This window comes from Pocillopora verrucosa, chromosome 1 (assembly GCF_036669915.1).
Source record: "Pocillopora verrucosa isolate sample1 chromosome 1, ASM3666991v2, whole genome shotgun sequence".
Lineage (NCBI taxonomy): Eukaryota > Metazoa > Cnidaria > Anthozoa > Scleractinia > Pocilloporidae > Pocillopora > Pocillopora verrucosa.
In genome coordinates this window covers 18,346,581-18,373,748 of record NC_089312.1, presented here as the reverse complement: position 1 = coordinate 18,373,748, position 27,168 = coordinate 18,346,581, and the positions used below count along the sequence as shown (strand labels likewise).

General features: G+C 38.2%; 1 protein-coding gene and 1 long non-coding RNA gene across 3 annotated transcripts; one reads left to right on the top strand and one right to left on the bottom strand.

Annotated features, from left to right (window-relative positions):
* The first annotated feature begins 1,541 nt into the window (after positions 1-1,541).
* LOC131788802 (uncharacterized) lies at positions 1,542-19,192 on the top strand. Its single transcript, XM_066159218.1, has 20 exons — positions 1,542-1,694; positions 3,798-4,997; positions 5,305-5,582; positions 5,894-5,983; positions 6,167-6,286; positions 6,426-6,570; positions 6,849-6,981; positions 7,147-7,271; positions 7,597-7,713; positions 8,272-8,375; positions 11,911-11,977; positions 12,540-13,766; positions 14,406-14,686; positions 14,826-14,918; positions 15,166-15,285; positions 15,582-15,726; positions 16,358-16,487; positions 17,371-17,495; positions 18,598-18,690; positions 18,800-19,192. Exons 1-20 carry the CDS (start codon positions 1,646-1,648, stop codon positions 18,883-18,885), a joined length of 4,728 nt encoding a protein of 1,575 aa, XP_066015315.1. The 5' UTR covers positions 1,542-1,645; the 3' UTR covers positions 18,886-19,192.
* A 2,713-nt stretch (positions 19,193-21,905) lies between these two features.
* LOC136282266 (uncharacterized) lies at positions 21,906-27,168 on the bottom strand. Of its 2 annotated transcripts, none has more exons than XR_010718169.1 (4): positions 26,630-27,168; positions 24,962-25,035; positions 24,691-24,747; positions 21,906-23,538 (listed from the first exon to the last, which is right to left on the bottom strand). It is a non-coding gene; the product is annotated as an uncharacterized lncRNA (long non-coding RNA). The 2 variants fall into 2 exon arrangements; XR_010718168.1 differs by lacking the exon at positions 26,630-27,168 and adding an exon at positions 25,459-25,743.

Genomic DNA, 27,168 nt, shown 5'->3' with positions numbered 1-27,168 from the left:
CCGAGTGGGTGAAATTTTTAATATTAGACCGCTTTAATTCAAAGAAGCTGAAGCAAACTGTGTGTTAACGAATACGGTACTTTCTTGAATAGGCTAATTAGACAAAGTTAAAAATAAGACGTGATCTGCCGTTTATTCATTGCCGAAGGCTTATTCGGCAATGATAGTTTGTAGGATTGGACTTAACATTGTTGAAGCTAAAAAAGAACACACTAGAATCTGATTTACATAACAGTCTCGTACCAATTGCTTCGATTTTGATATTTAATAGCATCACATCCTTTCGTGATTTTGCGAGATTGAGTGGCACTTCCACAATTCTTCAAATACTGCACGAAGGTTGCTTTTCCCTAGTGCTTTGGTTGGGACTGATGAGGATACTGCTTAGTTAGCGCAAATGTTTAGTCAGTCTTGTTTTGACAAGTTAGCAGATTAATTCATTCGGTTGCTTAAAATCTCATGATTTTTCTCATATAAGAATGTTGAAAGCCTATCAGATAACTATTCAGTGGCGGGAACTTATCACATTAGTGGGCAAACAGTTTTCACCATTTTCCCAAAGTTAGTCCATGAAATAAACCGTTATATCTGCAGCTTCTGACTCTTGTCTGCAATCTCAAAGAAAAATTTCTTAAGTCTATTAAAGGTCAGTTCACTAACCTTTCAATCGATTAGCGCATTGTTATAGTTTTTTTAAGGTTCATACGCCATAACAAAAGAATGTCGACACTATCAACACTTGATCTTCTCATGACGATACAGATTTCAATTCTCCCATTTCGTTTAGCGTAGACTTGTTCATTCAGTCGGCCTCAGTTGATGCACAATTTGCGTGATACGATATTTTAAGTCTGCGTGATATTTCATTAGATCTGTCGGCAAATCAGGTGGAGTCCAATATTTTTATTCGATATCTCCATTATTATTAAAGAAAGTGTTACTTTAAGAACTGTATTTTACACGAACAAGAAACAACCGCAAAACTTTGATTCCCCCCAGAAGTTTTCAGGAATTTGTAACATTTTTCCTTTAGAATAATTAAAGAACCTCCCTGAATGACATGCCTGTTCATGTCAATTCACTTTTTTTTTAAGAAAGGAAATAAAAACAATTGAAATCTAAATCATTTTTCTTCCTCTCTATGCTAAATATGTAGCGCATGGCATGAATTTTGACAGCTGGTTAACTCTTCTCCTTTTTGTTTCCATTTAATCCGAGAAAAAAGCTTTTGCGAAATAGGAACAAATAGTAAGAACTATCATCAATTACTAAATTGCGTGATTTTTTTCTTCTCCTTTCTTTTTTTCATAACAGACGATATTAGAAAGCACTGCGTATTAATTTTGTTTCCTAACGTAATTCAGCTTCAGTATTGTTGGGATAAATTATAGCGTTAAAAATACTTGTATGACGTGTTTAGCACTTTTGTTTGTTTGCCTCTAACGATAATTACCTTTCATCAGCAAATGAACTCTCGGGATAATAAATTGCCCAGCTTTAATCAACCTGAAATAAGAATTAGCAAACGACTCAAAAGCATTGCACACTCTCACGTAGAACACAGTTGATTTGAGAAAGCAAAGGGTGAGCCCGCAGCCTAAGCTTTATACCTTCGGTGTATCATAAGCCCCTTGTGAGTTCCGCTATGCCTTCTACATTGATAACGAAGTATTTGATCGTACTTTGGTCCACTGGTGAGTAAACTTTTCATCAAATTTATTCTCCTTTTTACACAATAGTGGATACGTTGGGTTCCTAATTTTCCGCTGCCTTTCTGCGGTTTCGATGCCCCAAGTAACTAGTGAGTTCTTGTCTCACCGTATCAAGAGACACAAAAGTGAAAGAATATTCCTGAACTACACGATTTGACCAAATTGTGATCCAAAAAGGTTTTTTTTATTCCAAAAAATAAGCGTAGACTCTCAGTGTTATGAGTTCTGCATTCGATTTGCAACAATTACAGTTTAAAAAAAGACTAAGTAGTGTTATAGTGGTTCAAAAAACCGTCTGCAGAAAATTCTGTCCTTTATCTCCGCTCCATTCTAAATCGTGCGATGGCTCAAAAAGCCATGCAGCTATATACAGTCATTGATAGATGTAAGCGATTCATCTGATGTTCACGGGACTAAATGTGCACTTCATTTGAAACAGCATTTTCGGAAGTGGTTATAATTCTTTGGCGGTTGTTTGTAACGAGTAAACTTCGTTCGGACTCATTATAACACAATTTTAACACGAGACATTGATTAGCTTGCTGTTACCTATTTTTTTGTATTCTGTCGTCTTTAAAATGTTTTGAAAACAATATATCCAGTCAATCGCTTACGATCATTTTGTCTTCCACGTCAGCTTAAAAGTTCCTCTTAGACAGGAAATGCTCTGACTGATGCAAATATGCATCGAAAAGCTACATCCGTTTGATCTAACACGCAACAAAAGAAAGTACTTAAAAGCTTCATGAAACAAGCTGGCATATGATTTCGTTTTTCCTTTTCATTTCGTTATTTTTTTTTACACACGAAGTGTTATTTCTGGAATGAAGATTAAGGAATTAGTGATTAATGATTTGCAATTGAGCATCTTTAACAAAAGATGTAAATATGCCCTTTCACTTACTTTGTCATGACATAGGTATTTGTCTCGCTTAAGACCGGAAAAGCTGACTGTAAACGTTTTCAGTAAGAGAGCCTTACCATTGTTTTTCTTATATAAACGTAGTCTAAGTCCTTGAGACGTTTCCACCATTCTGTAATCGATTACAACGCTCCTTTGGATAAGCAAACTTCAGTTTGAAGGGTCATATGGCCGGAATACATTTTACATTCACAGGAGAAAACTATTATAATTCAAGCATGTTTCCCTTCAATGACCCCTTGAGGTAGAGTTCCAATAGACTAGTCAGTGGTGCGATTGGTCTTAGACTTAGCTGATACACGTTCTCTAAATTTCCTTATCTTGTAATTGGAAGACTAAAGCATGATGATTGGTGGTCATAAAAACTGTTTGTTGTCCTTCATCATTCATATGTGGCTCATTTATCTATTTATTAACTTATTTATTCAAATTTCATTAACCATTTAGTTATATATGTCCAACTATTAGCTACTTAGATGTTCATAATCATAATTTACATTTCTCCTGCTAAACGGACGCGACAGCAGTTAACGTCCTAAGCCCTAAGGAAGAATATGAGCATGACTTATTAACTGGTTAATCATCCGTAACGACAAGGGAAATGTTTTATGTAAAGTTCTTTTAGAAGCCGCGAGACCCCCAGCAAGGAACGCTCATTATTCGAAATAGAGAAACAATATTCAAAAGAAATATAATGATAACTCATTACCCTTTGCCATTTATCGCCATTTCATGTGGGCGAATGAAAGAAAATTAGATGAGGCTGCCTGATGATCACGCGCCATAAAGCTGGTGTCCTCGTTGATAAACAAACCGTTCATCACGTATCAAGTGTGAATATCAGCCTTTCAGTAAACGATACTGACGAGTAAACACATCCTGAAAAAGAGCATGCGCAGATTTATGATTTCTTCTTTAAAGGAAAAGGACTAATGGTCAATATAACGGTACTTCATCTCCAACCCTCTCGTGACGTCATAGATCTTACTATGTTTTCGAGATATACCAGTTCTAAATTAAGACTGATTTCGGCATGTCTATAAATTGATGTTACAAAAGACAGAGGTAAGATCCAGATGAAATTTGAGCGTTATCGAAAGACATCAAATGAAAAGAATGTTGATTAGAGGACTAGATTATCTAAATTACTCTTTGCCTTACAGGATGTATCCTTCAGTCTACAGTGGCCTCTGATCATCAGCTCAAAGCAGTTTTCAGTATGAGCGGAATAAAAGGGTACGTCATCTTTTCGCGATCACAATATGACGGCCCCACAAGTGTCATGGTTAACTTAACAGGCATTAACGAGACTCTGGCATGGCGCATTCATCAACTGCCTATGATCTACGACGGTAACGCGGCCATGAGTTGCAGTGCAGTGGGAGCAGTTTTTGATCCTGGAATGGCTATGGAAGCCGGGGACTACAAAAATTCGTGCAGTTTACAAAATACAGCAAGGTTCGGAGCATGCGCATTTGGAGACCTGACGGGATTACTTGGAAATCTTGATGCCGATTCATCACAGCAAAATTTCACAAATCAAAGTTTGAAGATTCCAATAAAAGGCCCTCACAGCATCATGGGCAGGACACTTGTGTTGTACAGTGGGGAAACACCCACAGCATGTGCCCTCATCACTCCAACAAGGCCTATGTTGACAGCTGTGGCTGCTTTCAAGGCTCCTATAGCAGGTGTTGTGTTCTTGAGACAAGTAGACGTAAACTCGGACACCAGTGTCTTTGTCAATCTTTTCTACGTCAACGACGCCACATCCGAAGAGATATTTACTTGGCAAATTCAAGATTCAGCTTCGTGTGAAACAGCAAGCACACTATTCAATCCTGATGGTAAAGATAACAGCAGCTGCAACCAGACAATGCAGAACAATTGTTCTATTGGCGATTTAAAGTCCAAACATGGCAACATCGTGCTATCCATGGCGACGAAAAACCAATCTAAAACCAAGGCTGCCTTCACAGACTCCAACCTACCCCTTAGTGGCGCCAAAAGTGTTGTTGGTAAAGTAATTGTTTTGTTCTCAAGCAATGACACACAGAAACCTTTTGCTTGCGCCAAAATCATGAAAGTGAAACCAAAGGTTGTCAAAGCTTCGTTCGATCCAAAAATCCACGATGGTGTAGGTGGATACCTCAAGATTACTCAGCCGTCTCCTTTCGATCCTTCTACAACAGAAGTCAACCTTACTGGTCTTAGGAAAGAGTCACAAGGATACCACGTCCACAACTATCCCAGTCCATGGCAAATGCAGTACACCGGTATGGAATCCTGTGCTGGAGGTTACCTGGGTGGGCACTGGAATCCATTTGGTATTGATACCAGTTCCAGTCCTCCTCCTGGAAGTGGTAGGGTTTATTTCAACTCTTTTTCATTCTTAAGCAAACTTATTGCCGTAATTCCCCGACACCATAATGTGTTCACGAAAAATAGTTTCTCTACCTATTTTTAATTATAACTTTCGATATTTAATATCTTATCATTTACTCGATAGTGTGGTAACTGGGTGGGAAATTTGAACATACTGCCAAAACAGTGCTTCTTTAAGTTCTGCAAAACCCATTCTTCAGTTTTGTGTATTTTTGTAATAAGTAAAATCCTTACCACCCACAAGACCCACTCATCACCACTTTTTCCCACAAATTAAACTCCTAGGCACCGATGATGAATACGAGATCGGAGACCTGAGTGGAAAATATGGATCACTACTTAACCTCACGAGTTACAGCGAAGAGCACATTGACTACAATCTGCCTTTATTTGGAAAAAACAGCATCCATGGCCGATCTATTGTAATCCACAAAATGAAGACGATGGGAGGCTTGAGATGGGTGTGTGCAGATGTGCGCCAGGTGATGGAAGGGGGAGACATGTTTGAGATGAAATCTAAGATAACTTTCACAGGACCTTCCCTTAAGGGGTACATTCTGTTGGTAAGTCACTTCTACAAATAAATAGTAAATATGTAAGAATAATTTTTGCGGTTCTAGACTGTCTAACTTTCAATAAGAGAATATGATGGCAACAATATCCTAGCGTACTCTGCAATAAAACTGCATGCTATCCTAGAGCCGGACGACTGTACGGTATTCAGGTCACATGGATAGAACGTGGATAGGAAATTTCACTAATGGTTGTTTCACTAAATGCTGTTTCAGCATATATTTCTGTCAGCCTTTCCTTTTTGCAAGTCACGGCTTTTTTCCAATAATCAACAAGCACAACTTCAATTGTTTCCATTCAGATCCAATACAAGGAGAATGAGAATTCTATGATGCCCGAGGAAACCTCAATTTACGTTGATCTTAAATACGTTTCAAACTCCAGCCAAAAGGTATGTCCTTTTAATGCAGATATCATTTTATTCATTCCCTGATGAGCAACCACAATGCAACCACCTTTTTTCCCTGATTGACTCGAATGAATTTCAATTTGTTAGCTGTATTATTGATATGTTATCAAACCTCGAACCCGTCACTAACGATAACATGGTTGACGTTTTTTTTTTACCAATCAGAGCTTGAATCACAAGTGGCACGTCCATGTAAAACCAGAAGGGGGTGACACTTACGCAGCCATGGGTGAAAGGTGTAAAAGTTTGGGAGGACATTACAACCCTTATGAAGTAGATTTGGAAGTAAGTATATAAGTCAAAGACAGCATTTCAACGCAGCAGAATTCTAGAACACGAGTTCATGCCAGGTTTCTAAATCTCTCAAAATAACACTCAAGTAATATAGCTGTGTCTTTTTTCCTTTTCCTTTTCCATTTTCCAGGGAACTTACAAGTCCACATGCTTCTCTAGTAATATGCTGCGGTGTGAAGTTGGCGACCTTTCCGGCAAACATGCGATGCTGAACGTCGGAACAGGACAGAGTTTTTATACCGATCCTGACCTTCCCTTGTTTGGAGAAATGTCAGGTAAGAAAACCATAATTGTTACACCGTAAAAGAAAATTGCCTTTAAGTTTTATCAAATCAGCATGAGTTAAGCCTGGAAAACTTCTATCGATTTTAAGTTTTTTGTTTTAGAAACTGAACAAATCAAAGCATAAGAAAACTACGCCAAACTACTTTTCCTTTTAGAGTAAACCTTCAACGTCTTGGCTTCTGTCCGAAAAAACTATATCCAATGACGAGCGCCTGAAATGACAAAAGCGATCTATTAACTTGCACGGTATTCATACATTCATTTATAGTAATTGGTCGTGGAGTTGTGGTTCATGCAGAAAACGCTGGGGGTGCCCGCTTAGCCTGTGCTTCTATTACACCAGTTCCTTCGTTGTACGTAGAGAAAACACTGAAATATGTCAAGGGAGCTACATTTTCCAGGTAAGGCAAAAGTATGATTTGGGATTAAATACCAAATACTTGGTTAAATGGTAAATTGAAAGTTTCTTTTTTTTTCTTTCCATGCATTTCGTTGAACAACACAGACTTAGTCTCATTCAACAAGACCAAAGTTAACTGAAAAGTTTATATTTTCTTTTTTCATAGAGTGAACTTTACAAAGAAAATTAGCGCGGCACTTAAAATCCCATCATGGCGGTTGTTTTATATTCGAACAGAAGACAGTGAAGTTCAAGACTGTGTCACTGTCAAATTTGGGATCATTGGAAACGGTAAGTTTTCTTGTAAGGCTTTCAATGAATAGACTTTTCAATCAGCTTCCGAGTTTTCCTCAGAGTCTGTTCGTTCTTCTAACTCGTTATGTAGTACCGCATACACCTTCCATGTTACGTTTTCTACCAACTCAATCGCGAGTGGTCCTTACTTTTAGGTGAAGTTGTCAACAGTTTGAGAAAATATTTCTTGTGACCTTAGAGAGCTGATTGCTCCTGATATAATGCAGAAGCCCTCGTGGCGCAAAGTTATAAATATCGTTGAGGGGGTGATGAGTTCCATATTTGAAATAATTAATAATACTCTCTTTTTCGTTCATCATAGAGAGACAAGTCAGTGAACCCTCACAAACCTTTGACTACATTATGGAACGTCAGCCAGCAAAATTGGGAGAATTTCAGCCGAAAAAGAGTTGCCATGTCCCTACAAGTACTCCTACAGGTAAGTAACTTTATCGTGGCTTTTTATTTAAGGGGTGTGTGTGCCACGGCCACCGCTGTGACAAAGCTTGAGGCCCCGGCCAGATGGAAACAATGGCTGATCTAACGCGAGAACCGTACACCAGATGTCCCTCACTTACCTCATCAAGGTTGACAGAGTCAAGATGTATGATTACTTACTAAACGAAAATACTTTTTCGAGAGCGCCTCCCCCCCCCCCCCTCCTCCCTCCTTATTATATAATTCTACCTTCAAACAATTCGGCGGTAACTCTTTCACCCTACCCCCTCTTTAGCCCCAGCTGATGTTTTATAACACCTTTCCCCTTCCCCTTCCCTACTGATGAGTCTGTCTTTTAATTGGGCCGTTTGCCGAATAACGTAGAAATGTTGAGATGAGAGGCTAGATGCTGATACCTCATCGAAGTTAAAAGGTTACAGCGTGATTTTTATCCACTTTTAAGATACATGCTGATCTAATTGTGAGAAAGAAAGCAAAAGTAGTAGCAGCAAAGCGGTGGACCCAATATAATTTTAAAAGATTTCTTTTTTCTTCTCAGTTTCTACGGGAGTCACACCAACAAAAAGTGGAACACGCATCAATCAAGTGAAAGAACTTCTCATGCTTGGCTTGATTTTACTAGCAGGAAATGCAAATCTAAGAGCATGAAGTGCCACCTTAGGTCCTCATTTCCAACGGTCCCCGCAAGAATATGACACCGCGGCTTCAGTTGGTGGGAAGAGCACGATTATTATTGATCGAGAGATTATAACAGGATCGAGAGAAAGTGTTAGGCAGCAGTGTAACTGAGCCTAAGGAACCTGTTGTATGTCTCTAAAACATACGTAAACCCATTCGTTTGAACTATACTCGGATCCCAATACTCTGTGGTTCTAAGTGACAATCACATGTAATTTAAAATAACACAGTGATTTCCTCAGCTGTGAGTTGACTTATTTTAAAATGTCCTTTTCAATAAAATTGAGTCATGATGAATTGTATAAAATGTTTGAAATTTGGACCTCTGTTCGTCCAGAATTTTCTGTTCAAAGTTCCGTTCGTAAAAAAGAGATCAAAACAGCGTTGATGACCACCACTTGTCCATCAAGAGTCGTGCTTATTTGATTGTGCAGGAAAGTCCACTTTAAACTGAGTAAGAGATGAGAAAGAGAAACAATGGTACAAGAGAGATTAGCAGTTGATTAATTTTTGTGATAGGAAACCTTATTGTCTGTGATAATCTTTTCCCAGTTTTGTATTGTAATAGCTTGTTTTTGTTCTGCTACCGCTCGATAAGCCTTGCGTGACTGATCGCGAGTGACGCACACATCACGCAGCCTTTTAGGATCTATGCAAATCACATCGCAACGAGACGTTTTAAATTTTTGTCTGAAACCACCGTTTGCATTTTACAATGGCGATAGCTACTGGATTACCAATACTTTCAGTGGCGAATTTAATGCTGTTTGCAGGTAAGAATCGCATAGTAGATCAAATGCAACCGAATTATTCGCGTTTTTAGCGGATCTGCTCAAGATATAATTCGTCGCTCGCACAGACTGGTACGAACATGAGCAGAATTCTGATAATTGCATCTTTAAAAATAATGTTGAATTCATAGAATATTTACATTGTCGATGAATCGCTATCTGTTGAGGAGAAAAGGCAGTTTTAATACTGTACTGAAACTATGCGGGATTGCACCACTGTAATAAAACGGCACAATGGTGTCACTGTATTTATACTTTGTTTTCACTTCAAAGGCTTATAGGAAATTGATGATTTAAGATCGGAGAATTAAGGCTACTTACTTAAATATTAACTTTTTTTTAAGAATTTAGTTTTACTGCATTTAACCATCAATAGAAAAGTCGATTAACTAAGTCTCATGTAAGTACAATTCGTCGAGCGGCCATTTGTCGAGCAATATCGTCGGAAGTGATAACAAACTGGCTCTTAATTCATGACGGAAAGCTATGCTGTCACGCTGTCACTTTTTCTAAATAAAACCGAAGTGTCGGTTTTCCATCAGAATCTCCGATGCTCTACAAAGCTCTTTATTGCATAAAGCTTCCTCCAACAGGACCTAAAGAAAAAAAATTCCGCTGTCTACAGTATACTATGTGGTGAATCATTAGTACATTTTTTTGACACATATGTTGCATGCTTTACAGGGTATGAATCTTAACAACGCCTGTTATATATTCTTTTAAATAAAATTCATTTTATTTCCGTAGCTTTTGTTCGGATAAGCAAAACTCGTTTTTAAAAACATTTAAATTAAAAAAAAAATCTATTATAACTCACGTAGCGTTTTTGTCCCGCAATTTGCCTCAAGCAATGGAATAATTATGCAGCAACAATTTTTTTCCGAGAAATTTGAAGAACGTTTATTCAATCATGACCAAGTTAAATTAACCCGTGCAAGCATTTCACAGCTTGATATTATATTTGTATCATCAACGGTTTCACTTGGGAAATTTCGGTAGCAACAATGGCCCTTTCAATCGCCAGTACGGAATTAAAGGAAATCTGAATCCCTAAGAGCCTAAGAAACACCACATGAGGGACTCAGGAATTCATGTTGTCTTAAAAAAAGAAAGTTGTACCTTTCTGAAGTTTGTATTATATCAAAAGTCCATTATGAGAAGATAAAACGACTGACATGTTTTGATAACATGTTTTGATACTCTGAATAACCCTAGGCTATTATGTTTCTTTTGTTTTCTTGGCTTTGTTAGAACCTGGTAGTCAAGTGCAACACAAAAGTTTTACCTATACCGGATTTTTCTATTGTTTTCTCTAAAGACGGGGAGACAGAAAACGGCTTCAAATATTTGGTCGAAGAATGTGTTGGTTATTACAGAGGAACTAATAACTGACCTGTTGTACGTAGCAATAGCTATGTGACAACCCTTTTTCTTTTTCCAGGAAAAGGAATCTTTTACGTTTACGTTTTACATTGTCGGTTTGAGGAACAAGGAGAGTCACTATCAGTTTAACTTATTTGTTTTCATCTTGGTGTTTGTTTTCGTTTTTTTAAACAGCAAAGAAGTGCTCGCGCAGTACAAGGGAACTTGTAAACCAACGACAATGTGAACGATTCGCTCTCACTTCTCATCGTTACGAGAAAGGTTTCTTAGGTTCGCGAGTGAATGCTCAGGACCGTGTGACGGACCAATTGTCTTTGAATCCCTTTGGAAATGGACCCACTCTTTAAATGTTTTGTCAGCTGGGACCAATTGAACGTTTCCTTGAAAACGACCTTACAAAACGTCCTTAGTGCTGTCATTTAATCAAGACCTACGGAAGTTTAATTTTCTGTGTTTACAAAGCATGTCTTTGATTGTATGACGTAGCAAATGATTACAGCTCATTGGTGCGTGTTCAGACACGTTTACAATCAACTGAATTACGTCTAATTTTCACTTTGTACCTAACCTCGCCAGTCGTCGAGTTCTTTCAGTGTGCGTCTTAGTGTGATGCGAATATTGTAGAAAGGACAAACAAAGATGACGGGGAAAAGGAAGAGTTGATACGAACGCGAAACGGAATCGTTAGAACGATCTCTAAGAGGTTCTTTGTTTTTTTCTTTCGGACCAGTAGACCGTGAAATCAGTGGCTGTCGATTATGTACTAGAAATCTATTTCTATCGCGGACGATTCTGGGCTAAAATGCAATTAGATCGTAGCCTTTATTCCATTTGTTTGTTTCATGCCAATGGCTCGTACCATCATAGCGTCATGTCTTTTTTTCCCTGCCATTAGATCTTCCATCATTGATAACTATATACCATCAGATCGTTCCTCTATGCCATTAAATCATACTCCATGCCATTAGATCTTACCGCCCTGTCACTGGATCATACGTCCATGCCATAAGAGACATAAGATCGTATCTTTATGCTTTTCGACTGTAACTGCATGCCACTGCAGATCGTTCCGCAATACCAGTTGTGGCATAGGGGAACGCCGGATCTAACGGCATACAGTTACGGTCTACGATCTAAGGGTATGGAGGAAAAATATAATCGGCTATGATGGCAGGATCCATTGGCATGAAGCACACAGTATAATGGAATAAAGGCTACGTTCTTATTGCATTATAGTTCAGAACCCCCCTTCATTCCTTCCCACATCCTAATTATCGTTCTTTGCGCTTGCCACTAAATTTCTCTTTCTCCACTCCGCTCTTTAGCGGGCAAGTCATGCCAATTCAGTTCTAGCGCGTATCTCTAATGTTGAACTGTTCCACAATTGTGCAGGTTAGCAGAATCTATTTCTTTCGTTCTCTTTCCCATCCACGTGTAAGAGGGTGGATTTCTCTTTTATTCGGTTGTAGCCGATTGAGCGTTCCTGTTATTTGTGTTTTTTGGCTCAGTTTATTTTAACGCATTAGTAGTTAACAATAGTCAATGAAAAGATTCTCTGTTCCAGCTAAGTATCTGGGCCAGATCATTCAGTTTTTATGTCATCAAGAGTATAGATGTCTTTGTACGTGAGTTAGACGATCTTTCGTAAATAAAAAGAAAGCAAAATATTAAACGAGGACAAAATTCAGTCCACTCGTAAAGCCGTGAATTGTTTTGGTTTCACACTGTGCGCCACAGTCAGGATTACAATGATATTGTTGTTTGAGCAAGTGAACGTCGGAGCATTACGTGGTGGGTTGCTGTCCTCTGATTTGAAGTCTATTGAAAAGATGAACCATTATAGCCAAGCAGTGGGCTGAGCTAACTCGTTTCAAATCCACCTCTGCTTCAACACAGAGAAATTCTCTCATACCGATTGTTGCTTCTATTTACAAATCCTTTCATTTAACTGCAGGTCTTGTTGCGTCAGCGTCCGGTACCGATGCTTTGAAGGCGACTTTTAGCATGGGTGGAATTAAGGGTGATGTAACCTTCTCTCAATCTCAAGGACAGTCTTCCTCAGTAGTTATGGTCAACTTAACAGGCGTCTCTGTGATATTAAAATGGAGCATACAACAATTACCTATGATCTATAATGGGAATGCGTACTTGAGCTGTAACGCAGGGGCAGTAGGGGATGTGTTTGACCCAAAGATGGCCAAGAAGTCTGCTGACTATGCGACCAACTGCCAACCGAACAGTGGTTTAAAATTTGAATCATGCGCAGTCGGAGATTTATCAATAATGCTCGGAGACCTGAACAGCAATAACCAAGAAGAAAATTTTTCAGACCCGAAGTTGATGATTCCAATCAGTGGTCCACATAGTGTCATAGGTAAGACCTTGGTCCTGTACGATGGTGACATGCCCAAAGCATGCGCCCTGATTGCTCCGACCCAGCCGATGAAAACATTCGTAGCTGTTTTCAAGGGTCCTGTTTCAGGCTTTGTGTACTTCAGACAAGTTGACAAGAACTCGGATACTTCTGTGTTTGTCGATCTCTTCTTTGTCAACGATGCCAATTCTAATAAAGACTTTTCGTGGCAAATTAACCAGGGCGTGGTTAGTCACGATGCTACCGATCCATCTACTTACTGCAAGAATGTTGGAGAAATGTTTAACCCAAAAAACGTGAACGATCCCAGCTGCAATAAATCTATGCATGGTAATTGCGCCATCGGTGATATGACGTCCAAACATGGAAAAATCGAAGTTTCATTAGCAACCAAAATGCAGTCATCTAAAAAAGCGGCATTCACCGATATTAACCTTCCCTTAAGTGGCAATGACTCCGTCCTGGGCGAAACGCTGCTGCTGTTTCTAATGGACCCAAAACAGGCCATTGCCTGTGCGAAGATTGTACACTTAGAGCCGAAAACATTGAAAGTTTCGTTCGTTGGAAGGGCTCAAGAAGGTGTAGATGGCCATTTCACGTTTAAGCAGTCCTCCCCTTTTGATGCTACAACAGCAGAGATCAAACTGACTGGGCTCAATAAAAAGGCTCAAGGGTACCACATACACGCCTACCCAAGCCCGTCGTATATGGACTTATGGAAAAATGAGTCCTGTACCGGACTTGTTGCTGGAGATCACTGGAATCCCTACAATGTCGATATTAAAACCAGTCCTCCTGCAGGCACAGGTAAATATTCCCCTGTTTTACTTTATTTTGTTCAACTACAGTAATTAAAGTATTTGCGTGAGTCAATTTCATCCGGATAACAAGTGTGAAACAGTTGTGAAAAGCAAAAGTGGTAGTTTTCAAAGAGAAACTTGACCAATCACTTATATGAAAACCAGCATAGACAAATGTTCTTTATAAAATTCACATAAACATCCAATTTCGATCTGAAACTTACCAAATACAATACAGCTTTCGGCTTCCTAACTTGCCTCTTCCAGTACCGCGCAGCAAATGTTTTGAGCAGAAGAGCTAAAGACGAAATCATACGCTTCAGCCAACAAGGCTGGGGACGGGGGCATGCTTAGCAGGCAAGTTTGTTACAAAAAGGGGGGAGGACTAAAGCCCCTCATAGCCCCTCCCTCTGCGTGGTCCCAGATTGTTCATGTCTATTCAACATTACACAGTAATAGACCATACGAAAAACTTAACAAAATCCCGAAAAATTAAAAAAGTGTAAAAAGTCAATTCCTCGTTGTAGTACAACGAGTAAATGTTTTATTGTCGTCTTTCTATACGGAGGAACCGTAGAATTTGCATGTATGTGATTTAACCGCCGTATTAGCTGCTGCTGCTGATCAGTTTCCTTATTTCCCTCAGGAACAGACGATGAGTACGAAGTTGGTGACTTAAGTGGAAAGTATGGGACCTTTTTAAACCTCTCGGCAGTTAGCAAAACGATCGTGGACTATAATCTTCCAATGTTTGGCAGAAACAGCATCCAGGGACGCTCTTTGGTCATTCACAAACTGAAGATTCAGGACAACAATATGCGCTGGGTCTGCAATAATCTCTTGCCAGTGGTAGATATAGGCATCACCTACTTCATGAAAGCCATCGCGAATATCAGTGGACCATCAGTAAAGGGAATGGTTGTACTGGCAAGTAGAGATAGTACTTCTATAAACAGGATCAGTTCAATAACAGTTCTTCAAATTTTGGACCGAAGTAAACATGGTGATTGCTGTACATTCAGTCACACTTTTTTCTGTTTGTGATCAATTCTCTTTCTTTTTCTAGGATCAGTACTTTTCCAGCTCACCAGATGTGGCTGAGGTCGAATCCACAATTTACATTAACATCAAACACAGCCAAGATTCTAACTTAAAAACGGTAACGTTATTTACGACTGATTATATCAAAAGGGCCAGCCTGGACGTTCAAAATAGATATATGTTGGCGATGTGTCTTCTACATGAAAATAGCTTTTCATTTGTTTCGGCTCCAAAGGCTACTTTACAGCACAATGCTCATATTTTGAGAGCTCTAAGATACATTTGTTTAAATTTGATACTTTTGATATGGTTATAGTGGACCATAGTATTGCGCAAGTAACTTTACTCTTAATTTCATCCAACAGAGTGGCCACCTGTGGGGAGTACATAAAAATCCTGTAGACGGAGATGCAAGTTACACCAACGTTAACGAGAGATGCATGAGTTTGGAAGGGAAATTTAATCCATACGCAGTGAAAATTCAGGTAAAATTCACTCGGCTAGTCCGTGAAACAACATCGTAGGAACTTTATTTCGCAAGTGCGCTCAGATAGAAAGCCTGCCATATGTTCATCTTCTTAGTCTCCTCATGCAGGGATGTTAAGGATGAAGAATATCATGAAATATAACAGACAAACTTAAAAAAGCTAAAATGAATATTTTAAGGTGCACAACCTGGAACGTAACTCTTACGTTTTAGCTGTTACGTGACTCTTACGTTTTTTGTTTGTTTGATTTGCTGCCTTTGATTGCCTTTTTTCGCTTTATTACCAATATCCAGGGAGACTACTCGTCCACCTGTAGTTCAACTAACATGCTGCGCTGTGAATCCGGAGACTTATCTGGTAAACACGACCCTCTCGAAGTGGGCGGCGGTCGCGTATTTTTCAACGATGTCAATCTTCCGTTATTTGGCAGTAACTCCGGTAATGATCATGGTGTTTTTCACAATGGTGGTTTGTTCTCTTTGGCTTGTAACTGCTCTAGATATACCGCTTGTAGCAGCTCACTGTCAAATGGACCCTTCTGAAGTTTGATTCTAGAAAAGTAATCCTCGCTTCGCATCGTGATTAAAGGCAAACTTTGCTGGTGTTTCTCAAGCACATCAAATATGGTAAAACGCGATTAACTTGCGGTATATTGCTTTCAGTAAAGAGCTGTGTTGGCAGGCATAATAACGATAGGTTTCTTGGCAATGAGAGCGCGTGAAATACCTCATTTATACTGTAAAGAGGGATATACCAAAGTTTGAAATAGCTGGATCAGCAGTGGATATTCCCAGAGAAGATACCTCTCTACAGCATTTTGTTCTTTTAAGTTTTATGTTCTCTTACAAGGAAGCAGTGAAATTAGTTTGTTTCGTAAGACAGGTTTAATCGGTTTGATTAACAATGCCACTCGACAGAGCAGAAACGTAAAAAATTGTCAGTTCAAACTGAAAACGAGTGTAGTTTCCTCCACGACGTTCATCCTCTAATTACAAGCGTTAAAAGAAGCTGAACTAAAGTGACCACTGGCTGACCAACGTTGACGAACATTTGTTTTTGTTTTAACAAGTTGCTGGGCGTGGCATAGCTGTGAATGCTAAAGATGGAGGGAGCGACCGACTTGGTTGCGCCAATCTCTTAGCGGACAGATCTCTATATGAAGAAAAATTCCTTTTCGCGAAAGAGTCTGACTTTTCCAGGTGAGAAGAACTTTTATCTCAGGCGCAAAATTACGATTAACTATTTATCTGAGGTCCTTTTCAAAAAAGGCTATCCTAATCGTATGGTAACAATAATAATAATGATAACAATGATAATAATGGTAGTATAATAACAATGATAACATTAATTGACCACTCCGCCATTGGCCTTTTCAGAGCCATACAAAAAAACTGAGAAAAAAACATATAAAGCAAACATAATGTTTAAAAATCCAAGGAGTTGAACTCGGAGCAACAGAGAAGATATCCAGTGAGTAGCATGGTGAGGGCTTGAAGCCAGGACCACCATTGTACGGCCCACTCAAGCCACCATCCACTCTAATGGAATAAATTGTACACTTTCCGAAAGCTGAGCTCTATGAAAAAGATCTAAAAGATGGGAAATTTTAAAACACGTGCTTTGTGTCAGGTGTGGACGGTCAACATTTTGACATCGGAGCTTTTAAAAAATGTCTGCGTCATGATAACTTCTCTTTGAAATTTTTAAGCGGGATGACAAGACCTTCGTTTTAAACGTTTCTTCCGCGGGTTGTCGAGGTATAGTGTCGACAGAAATCGTTTATCCGTTTTAAATTGAAGACGGAAAACTTTTCTTGTGTTTGAAAAGAAAAGCTGTTTTCCATCTTTTCTGGCTTAGTTTAAATGGGACCTCATTATTCCGCTTTGGTGGTCAAAACGCTAATTAAATTAACTTTGTGAAACGAACGAGTATTATGTATACAGTATTTTCAGTATCATTATAGTAACTGTCGGTCTGAGCTTTGATGCTATTATAAGGAATCGAGCCATAGTTGTTGAGAGTTGGCAGTTTCCTTTTTTCGTTATTAATTTTTTTCTTTTATTTTTTTTCTTTCATTGACAGCTTCCATTTTGCTGATACCATCTCTAAAGCTTTGGGAATACCAAAGTGGCGCCTTTTCATGATTCGCACAGAGAAAGCCAATAGTTCCGGGTGCATGAAAGTCAAGTTTGCAATAATCGGCAATGGTACCTGAACCACACTCTTGTGACCTATAATGGAACGCGTTGGCCCAATCCTTAGGGAAGGGTCTTAATGGGGTTAACCGTTAGCCGTGAAAAGACCAAACAATTTAGCTAATAGGCGTAAAAATTGACAAATGTTAGCTGTTAGACGTAAAAAAAGCTAACCGTAAAAGGTTTCGTTTCACTCTAGGTTAACCAAACCCGTAAAATGATCACAATTTTAACCGTTAGCAGTAAAAGCCATCACCCCATTGAGACCTAATTGGAATCCAGTTTTAGTTAGACATACAACAGTCCTACTGATCAGACAAACTTGAACTTTCGACTTTGTGTTTAGCTTTAGACAAATTTTTAAACTTATCAACAGCTTTGGCAAGTAGCTTTAGCATTGAAGCATCATAATTCTTCTTTTCCTGATACGAAAAAGCTTTAGCAACCTCTAAGTAAGCGCTTGTTGTTGAAAAACATCGCGTATAACGTAAATCTATACCTCGAGCAAGGCCAGGTGTAATTACTGTGCAGGACGCACTGGCATACCTCCTTCACTAGATATTTAAAGGTATTATTCGTTTTCACATTGAGACTTGAAAATATACAGTCGCTGTCGAAATTTTCGAAAGCGGTGATTTCAGATCAGTTGTGGTTGACTTCAACAGCGTCACGTGCACCCATTAGCCCCAGGAATCGTTGGGATTACCTCCAAACTTTCAGCCTGAGTTCACCCCTGCACCACTTTGAGGCACCTCCCAAGAGGTGGGGATGTATACATCCCTTGGTGCTCCGATTTCGCAGGGGAATGTTTGAATAATGCTAGGATTAAAAATATGCAAATCCACGAAGCATTTGTTGAAGAACCTTTTATGAAATTTTCATACAACCACCTAAGATATTTAACTAAAGATCTAATGGTCAACGGCAGTTTAAACGATCAATTGATTAAAGATTTAAGGATTGTTTTTACGTGCAACCAGTGGGACAAATTTACGTCAGTTTGTTGACGTCTGCTCCGAAATAGCTGAAGGTTTAGATAAGCAGTACGATTGACACTTGATTATTAGTGAATCCCTTTTGAGAATGATCGTTATTTTTTGGTATTTCTTTATAGCGACTCAAGTCAGCCAACCTGTCGCAAAATTTGACGATCTCAAGAAAAAAAATCCAGAAGCGTTCAAACCCTATACTCCAACCGAGGACTGTGGTGAGTATAAAAAGACGTGGAACACGCTATGTTTGTCAGCGAGGAGTTAACGCAGGTCATGACATCCTCTATTTCTCGTCTTCTGATAATGTCTCTGTTATTATTTCAGATCCCTCGACAAGTGGAGCACTCGGTTATCACTCAAGCTTCGTACTGTCGATCATTATTGTGATGGTCTCTGCTTTCATGGGATGATTACGATTGACGCCAGTAATACTCGGATCATTAACCTCAAATACTCGTTGAAGCTTAGATCTCGGTGACAGCTTTTCACGATAGAGAGCTTAGTAGTTTAATTACAAATTATTTTTTGAAAGCAAATTCCTGCATGTTACCGAATTTTTTGTCCTCTTTGCTTTCTGACAAAATGGCCAAAGACAAGCAATTTTTGTGCAGCGTTAAGATATGGTTTAAAGACCACTGAATTTGCACCAGCTTTAAAACTCACAGAACTGTAATGAATGGAATGCACCAATTACTAAATAAAATCATTATCACCGATCAGTAGCCTTCAAAGGAATTCTGAGTCTGTAAGATGTAGTTGAACATGTCTATTTGGCCATCACCCCTTTTTTTGTGTGTCGCTGTTTGATATAAAAAAAACGTACCTTTAACCTATACGGATGCAAAAACCGCCTATTGCTCAATGATCCTTTACACTGTTACATAAGTTTTCAAATTCTCCATTCCGTTCTCTATGAATTTCCTATGGTACTTACTAAGAGAATTAGGAGCAATCACGTGCTTCTTGAGTTTGTGATAATTTCCTCTATTCTCGTAACCTTAGTGTTTGATGTAGGGCTGATACTGTTGCGAGATGTAAGATTCTTGTCACCCCTTGGGTTTGAAGGAGTAAGGAAATCTCTGAAAGACGGCTGATGGATGCTCAACGCTTATGGCCGTTTTACAATGAAGCGTTAAGGTTCCTTTACTCATGCAAGTCAATGAATCAATTCATTTAATAAGTAACTTGGGGAGGGGAGGGGCAATCAGTTGTCGGCTGTGTAGATTCTCGAGGTCTAACTTTCACAGGAGGGGAGTAGTCGTCCTGGTAGTTTAAAAAAATTTAAGATATTTTTTTTTGCATTTATAATTCTCGGTAAATGCGTATCCCGCAGCTGAGGTGAAGGAACCTTTAGAAGATTAGGAGACACATATTAGGCTCAGACTGAGTGACAAGCAGTCATACTGGTTTACCAAATTTGGTCGTCCTAAATCATAATCATAATTACATAGAAGTCTAAAAGTAACCAAATGCAAAAACTTTCTCTTTTCTGATGATTGTACCTCTTTCTGTAACCATTTGCTGTCTGTGCACGTGTGTTATTCTTTCACGTATTTGTTATCACGTGAACTAATTTTATGCTTGGAACTACAATTCTTCCTTCTCATTGGGTCTTACGCATGTATTGTTGAAGTATTAATAGTACTCGTGAGAACCTGTCAGAACCGGCCAAATATTTCACTAAGAGAAGACTGTGTGGCAATTCTTCTCGACATAACAGACTCACCGGTTATCCTGATTTCCTTGCTGGTAAGTTAAAACGAATGATACAACTACAGTACATTTATTAGTCTTATCCTATCTGATACAGATTACGGATATAATTAAGGACATGTTAAATGGAGTGCTCAAAATTCATTATTATTTCGAGTACAACAAGCGTAACCCAATTTGTTTCTTGACTCGTACGGCAATCAGCCAGAGTGCATCTTAGGCCCAACATAAATATGAATATCAGGGCGTGAAATTAATTTTCTGACAGCCACATGGCTCCTAAATTCTTCAAAGTGGTAGCCAATTCAAGAAAAGTTGGTCGCCATTTTCAAAGACAAACAAAACCTCTTTTTTACGCTGTCATCGTTCTAGAAATTAAGTAGGGGAAAAGATCATTAACGTGCTACAAAATGGACATTGGATGGATGATATGCAACGTTTAAGCTCACCTAAATCCAAGATGGCGTCTAGTTATCGATCGAGATGCATGTGCTGCATTTTGGAAACAAACTTAACGAGGAAGTTTGCCGCGGATTTGTCTTTGCATATCTTTTTAATTCACTAGATCTCTTAGTAAGGTTATGATGAAACATTCTAGTCGCCAATTTGGCGACTAATTTTCAGGATTTGGTCGCCAAAGTGAAAAATTTAGTCGCATTGGCGCCTGTATTGGGCGCAACTTCACGCCCTGAATATAAAAGGGCTAAATGACAAACATGTGATTGCATCTCGGTCAGGAAAATCTCAAAGGAGTGACATGAAGAGCTTTGGCCCCCCCAAAAAAATTCGCAACATGCATCCTACGGAGGCGCTATATTTCTGTCATCAGTGTAGAGAATTACATTAACGGTTGCGGTCGGTGTGTCTATGCGGTTACTCAAACCTGTTGATTATAAGTTAAAGGTTCACCTAATAATTAATACTTCATCTATGCTCGAATTTTAATTACGAAAACACGATAAATCTTACATTGGCATCACTTGGCGCGATCTCACCATGGAGGCGGAAGTCTTCGATCGATCGGCTGAGCTTTCATTGGTTACGCCAAAAAGTACTGGTATGTGTTAACAAAAAGTTAGCAGATGGATTCGCGAGGTCTCAAAATATAATCCTGTTGTTGATGCGGTAAATCAAATCGCTCTCGACCGTACACTTTAGGCGGGAAATGCCTCCAGTCGAAAACTAATGGGAAATTGCAAAGATGTCCCTCAAGAATAGCCGAGCTTAACAACGGCATTCGGGAACTAATAGAGGATAACGATTATATAAGTTAACGGTGGATGCCTCAACTTTCAGTCGAAAGAAAGAGTCCAGACAAGGAGCGGTCTCGTGATATAAATTAATGTGAATTCAATTTTTCGTGCCCTCTTGGTTAGTGTATACCCGAGGGTTACTTTCAATCTCTCCTATACACTCTGTGAGTGTATAGGAGAGATGAGGATTTTAGTAGGCAGTGACTTTTTTTCAAATCTGGAAACTATCATCACTAAAGCCATACTTGTTCCTGGTAACTCATTCTTATTCTGATAAACTAGTTTTGAGAAGGATACAATATTTTATAACAAAAACTTGATGCATAGGTTGTGCAAAAACCTTTAATTTGACTATACTTTTATAGCCAATATCAGTCCCTTCAAATGGTAAAATGTTAGGAAGTTCAAAGAAAAAATAATCTGCCATACATCTGCAAGATTTGATGTAATAATTTTAATTACAAGAACATTAACTGATACTAGGAGATTTAATAATATTAAAAAAATAATAAAATTTGGTTGAAAAATTGGAATTCAGCACAGGCTGGATAAACAAGGTTCGTAGAAAAAGAAATGTGTACTAGTGAAAAAGCTAAGCAAACTTTTTTTACAACACCTGCCTGTAAAAGTCTTTTGAAGTAGTCATAATCCCAGTTTCATATATTGAAAACACATGCACATGCAGATTTCCTGTAAACCTATAGTTTAAGCCGGTGATGACTTCGAAATTTTGATGCACACCTCAAAAGGAGAACAAATAAATTTCATTTTTCTATTTATTCAGTTTAGGTTGGTGAGGTAAAATCGAATCAAACATTCAAGATGTACAATGACAGGTTCAAGAAATTTTCACAACTAATTTTTAAGGTTAGCCTACCTAGAACAATCATCTTGAACTGATGATGCCCAACAGAACTATCCATGGTAAGAGGGCATGCTTTCCTTTCTTCATTTAAAGAAATAATGATGTTATCATCTTTCCACAAGCTCAGTGGAAAGTGATAGTGAATGAGACTGATAATGTCTTTGTTACTTAAATAAATATGCAAAGCTGGGATAAAAAGTCAGACACGGTCTGCAAAACTCTCTTACTTTGATTTTTTAACCAATTAAGCTAAAGCTTTACATTCTTGTTTTGTGATTATGCGGATGCCAATTACTGGTAATTTAACTTTTATGCATCAAAATACAAAAAATGTTCTCTTCATCTATGTACCCTGAACATTACAGGGGAGGAGGCAGGTTAAATTAATAACAAGAATTAAAATAAGAGGGCCCCCATTAATTTCAGTCCTAATTAAAGGAGGATCCTTGTTTTTCCAGATTCCCATCTTTTTAAACTCACATATCTTGTGACTAATTCTTTATTTCAATGTTCATTTTGGGTAGGACCATTGGTAAGAAACACCAGAAACACCACAGAAAAATATAAACTTGAGAATAATTGGTTGATCCAATACTAAATTCTTAGAACTAACATTATAAGAATTGTATAGTTGACAGTAAGGAGAATTACAAATTTGAACTGGGAGTTAAGGGTTAAATTTCATTTGATCAAAAACATGAATGGCAATTGGGGAAATTAGCTAGCACAATTCAAGTTTCCCCTCTTTAAGTATTCTGTGATAGTTTTCTATCACATGGTAAAGTTTACAGTTTCCCTCATTTCACTGTCTTCTGTTCACTTGTTTGTTTGCTTTCCTAACAATCTTAGCTATTGTTGCCAACAAATGTGAGGAGCATATACATGAAAATGTGTACAGCTAATAACACTTTAATCCCTGAGAGTGACTAGCATCTAATTTCTCCATTCAATATCACCCCTGAGTCACACATTAAGGTCATGAGAATAAAGGAAATGATAATCAACTGAAGAACCTCTTGATTGTTATACAAATTCTCCTTGCCAGCACATAAGGAAATATATAGAGAACAGTTTGGAGAATATGCATTCTGATATTGGAGTGTAAAGGGTTAAAGACATCATGTAATCAGTTATATATATGTAGAGTACTGCTTGAATTTATGACTGCATTAAGTACAAATGCAGAGTAAACATCATTCTGTGGTCTTCTACTCTTTCACCCTGGAGATTGCCTTGTGTAACAAAAAAGAAACCTTTTTAAATACACCTCAAAAATGGTAGGTACACACAACTGACATGTATGAGCGAAGCATGTCAAGCATTAAGGTATGATTGTCAATTTGCCTTTTATTACTTGCAAACAGCTTACTTCTATCAGCTTTAAAAACTTCAGTATCCCCACTTTCAAAGAAAAGCATTTCCCATGAAAATTTAAGCATTAAAGACATAAGCTACCAGCAACAGGTTTTTCCATTGCAAGTGTTTCATATCATCAGATTATCATCACATTTTTTTGTTACTGGTACATTTGAAAGCATAGGAATATTTTAATCCTTACAATATGTTGAAATCCCCCATTTTAACCCTTTAACTCCCATAAGTGACCAAGAAATAATTTCTCCTTACAATATCAAAACAATATCAAGCAGACAAGTGATGAGAATAAAGAAAAATATCAGTTAGGGGATTATCAGATGATCCGATGATCCAATACTAAATCCTCCAAACTAACATCACAAGAACTGTATAGGAGATAGTAAGGAGAATTACTAATGAGATCTTGGGAGTTAAAGGGTTAAGTCCCACTGTTAACCTAGACAGAATTTCTCCTTACACTATTAGTTTGACATAAAGCAGACAAGTAACAAGAATTAAGACAAATATCAATTTGAGGATTATTGGTTGATCCAATTCCAAATTTTCAAATTTAACATCACATAAATTGTATGGCAGACAGTAAGGAGGATTACTCATGAAATTTTGGGAGTTAAAGGGTTGAGACACATATGATAATTATTTGTAACAGAAAGGCAGCAAATAAATGTAACAGTTTGTGCCAATAAAGTGCTCTTATGTAGAATGAATTTTCAAACTCATTGAAATTAAGTTGACTTCATAATTCATATTTTAGTAAAAGAAATGTGCAATATCTCTTTACAAGGATGAAAAGGGAATGCCATTTATGAATTTTAAAATAGTAAATGCCAAAAACAGAAAGATGGAATTTAAAAAACTACTAAAATATAGCATATCTATTCACTGAAATTTTTAATCATTAGCTGTCACACAGAGATATAAAATAGGGTTTCTGAAAAAAACCAGGGCAATAAAATTAAAGATTCAGGAGAAGCATATGATTTTAACTTGTTTACTGATGTTCTCACCTGAATTCCATCTCGAATGAGAACTCTGCAAGACTTCTGTTTTATCTTGAATTCAAACTTAAAATTCAATTATTTGCAAGCAGGTTAAGGAGGAAATTAAAGGATGGATACATGTTACATAAAAAGAAATCCCTTACAATAAAATAAAGCAGAAGCATATTGTCTACTTGTCTATGCTTTTGAATACAGCTATAATAAGTATTTTTTATGTAATTATCTACATTTGTAAACCGAGTGCAATATATTGTCATAAAAGTAATTTTATCCTAACCTTTCTACTTGAAGGGTGCCTTGTGTATCAAATATATCAAGTTCAGTACCTCCAGAGTCACCGGGCTTTTGGGGCTACAGAATAATAAAATAATCATCGAGTTATGTCAGGCCAATTTATCGAGAGTTAATTAAGTATAGTTTCCTACAATCGTATGAAAGTTTAAAATGTGCTTCACTTGTGCTATATATATGGATTTGTCGTTCTTAATTATTAATGAAATTCCGAGGGTGTGACTCAATTACTCCAAGAGAGAATATCCAAGTAGGTTACAGAAGTGGTTCGCGAATTGTAATCTGTTAATATGTTGACAAAATTTCTTTAAATTATGGTGCCGATACGAATCTATCATTCATAATCGCTTATGAAATTCCGAGACTAAACCTCAATGAATTTAACAGAAAATATCCAGTAAGGTTACAGAAACAGACTCTCAAAAACTGCTCTTGAATTCGATAACTGTAAACAACAATTATTTACGCGAACCATGTGTTTACCAGCGCGCTTGTGAGGTCAAATTGCCAGAACCCCGTTTAATTGCACGATCACAGCTCGGACGCTTCTTGCAAAATGTGATGAATACCAATTTTAGAGATTAATTCCTCAGTTTCATCACAACGCCTCGAGATGTTGAGCGAAGAGAAAGTGGCTCCACGTTTTGTTACACAAACCATTTCCTGAAGTTCGCCACGAATCGAGTAGAAAGCATGAAAACATAGCGCTGAAGAGTACGACAACCAAACAATTAAATTCACTCATCCCGCTGTGGAACCATCTCCATTTTACCCATGAGTTTGTTTGCACCACACATTTGCGGTCCGTAATTTGATTCTCAAATGTTTGACGGGTTCTCACATGACAATATCGTCAAAATCAAATAACCGCGTTAGACTTAATGTAAGCATAAACATCGCTGACTCAATCCCATTTTATTTTAATTTTGGGAAAGGCCATTACTTCGTTCTTAGGGTAAAACAACACATCTTCGGCAAAGCGCAAATTTTTCAAATGAATAGAGTAAATCCTTACGATAATTAACTGAAGAGAAAAAAAAAGTAGAAACTTGCGCTCGCCGTTCGACATCATTTGAAAACTTTCTAAGCAAAACAAAATGCTTAAGATAACTTCTTTTCCCATAACACCACGACTGTATTAAACTTTCAAACGAAAGGACAAGAAATAATTTAAAGATTACGAACACTTTGCAATGTTATTCGAGCGATGAACCGGCTTAAGAGTTTTTAGGCGATGAATGCGATGAATGCGATGAATGTTTGGAGGCTTGGCACATTAACTCCGCCCACGCTCCTTTAAATCGTGACGATGGCGGTCTGCTTCCTGACGCCTATTTACACCTCGTCAGAAAAAAGGCCGCTAATTAGTGATCATATAAAAGGACCTCTTGTTGCAGCGTTTAGATCACCCCTGATGAAGGCACTAGACAGGAGTGTCGAAACGTTGGGTCTATGAATTGTAACTTCTTCGGTTACATTCATTAAATCTGCAAACCAGTGTAGCTTCAAACTATGCCAGAGTTAATGTTTAACCGAAACGTGATCAGTTGAATTAAAAACTGAAGCTAGCATCAAACGACGATTGGTAAAAAAAAAGTTTGAATTTTTTTCTGGGTCTTAGCGTAAAAGAAAACCCAGATAGGACACGACTTACCTCCTCTTCTTTCGCGGATCCTTTGCAGTTCGCTTCTCTTTGTTGATGACCTCTTTTCTGTCTGTTTTCAGAAGCGACCTGGTATTTCCTTCTCGCGTTGCTCTTCGCTAGAAACTCGCCTTTTCACTTATGGCCTTTATTGTTCTCTTTCGTGTTCCTCTCGCCGTATTCTGCCTATTTTGGCGTCCTTTGTAACTTTCTTGCGCGATTTTCTGGACTCGCTTTACGCCGTTTACTTGTTGCTTTCTTTGGTCGCTCTGTCTCTTTATATCCAGCCTATTTTCAATTAAAACCCTCCCTCCACGAACTTAAATTATAACAATTTCCTCCAGTTGACTTAAAGCTTAAACTCTGCCGGTATTGTTATCTTACGAGTCGTTTAGAAATTGCAAAATACTGAGAATTACTGTTCAACTACATCCTGACCAGTTTGATTTCCCGCTCAAAACGCGGGTGGCAAATTTCATCTGCTAGCTCACGTGAAGCCCTCGTGCAATGCCTAACCGTGTGCCCGCAGTACGCTACACTGCAGCTCGACG

Excerpts from the sequence above, each read along its gene's own strand:
- LOC131788802 (XM_066159218.1), top strand. The coding sequence starts at position 1,646 with ATGCCTTCTACATTGATAACGAAGTATTTGATCGTACTTTGGTCCACT. Across the intron at positions 6,982-7,146 it reads AAGGGAGCTACATTTTCCAG|AGTGAACTTTACAAAGAAAA; the intron begins GTAAGGCAAAAG and ends CTTTTTTCATAG. Across the intron at positions 14,687-14,825 it reads TAAAGGGAATGGTTGTACTG|GATCAGTACTTTTCCAGCTC; the intron begins GCAAGTAGAGAT and ends TTCTTTTTCTAG.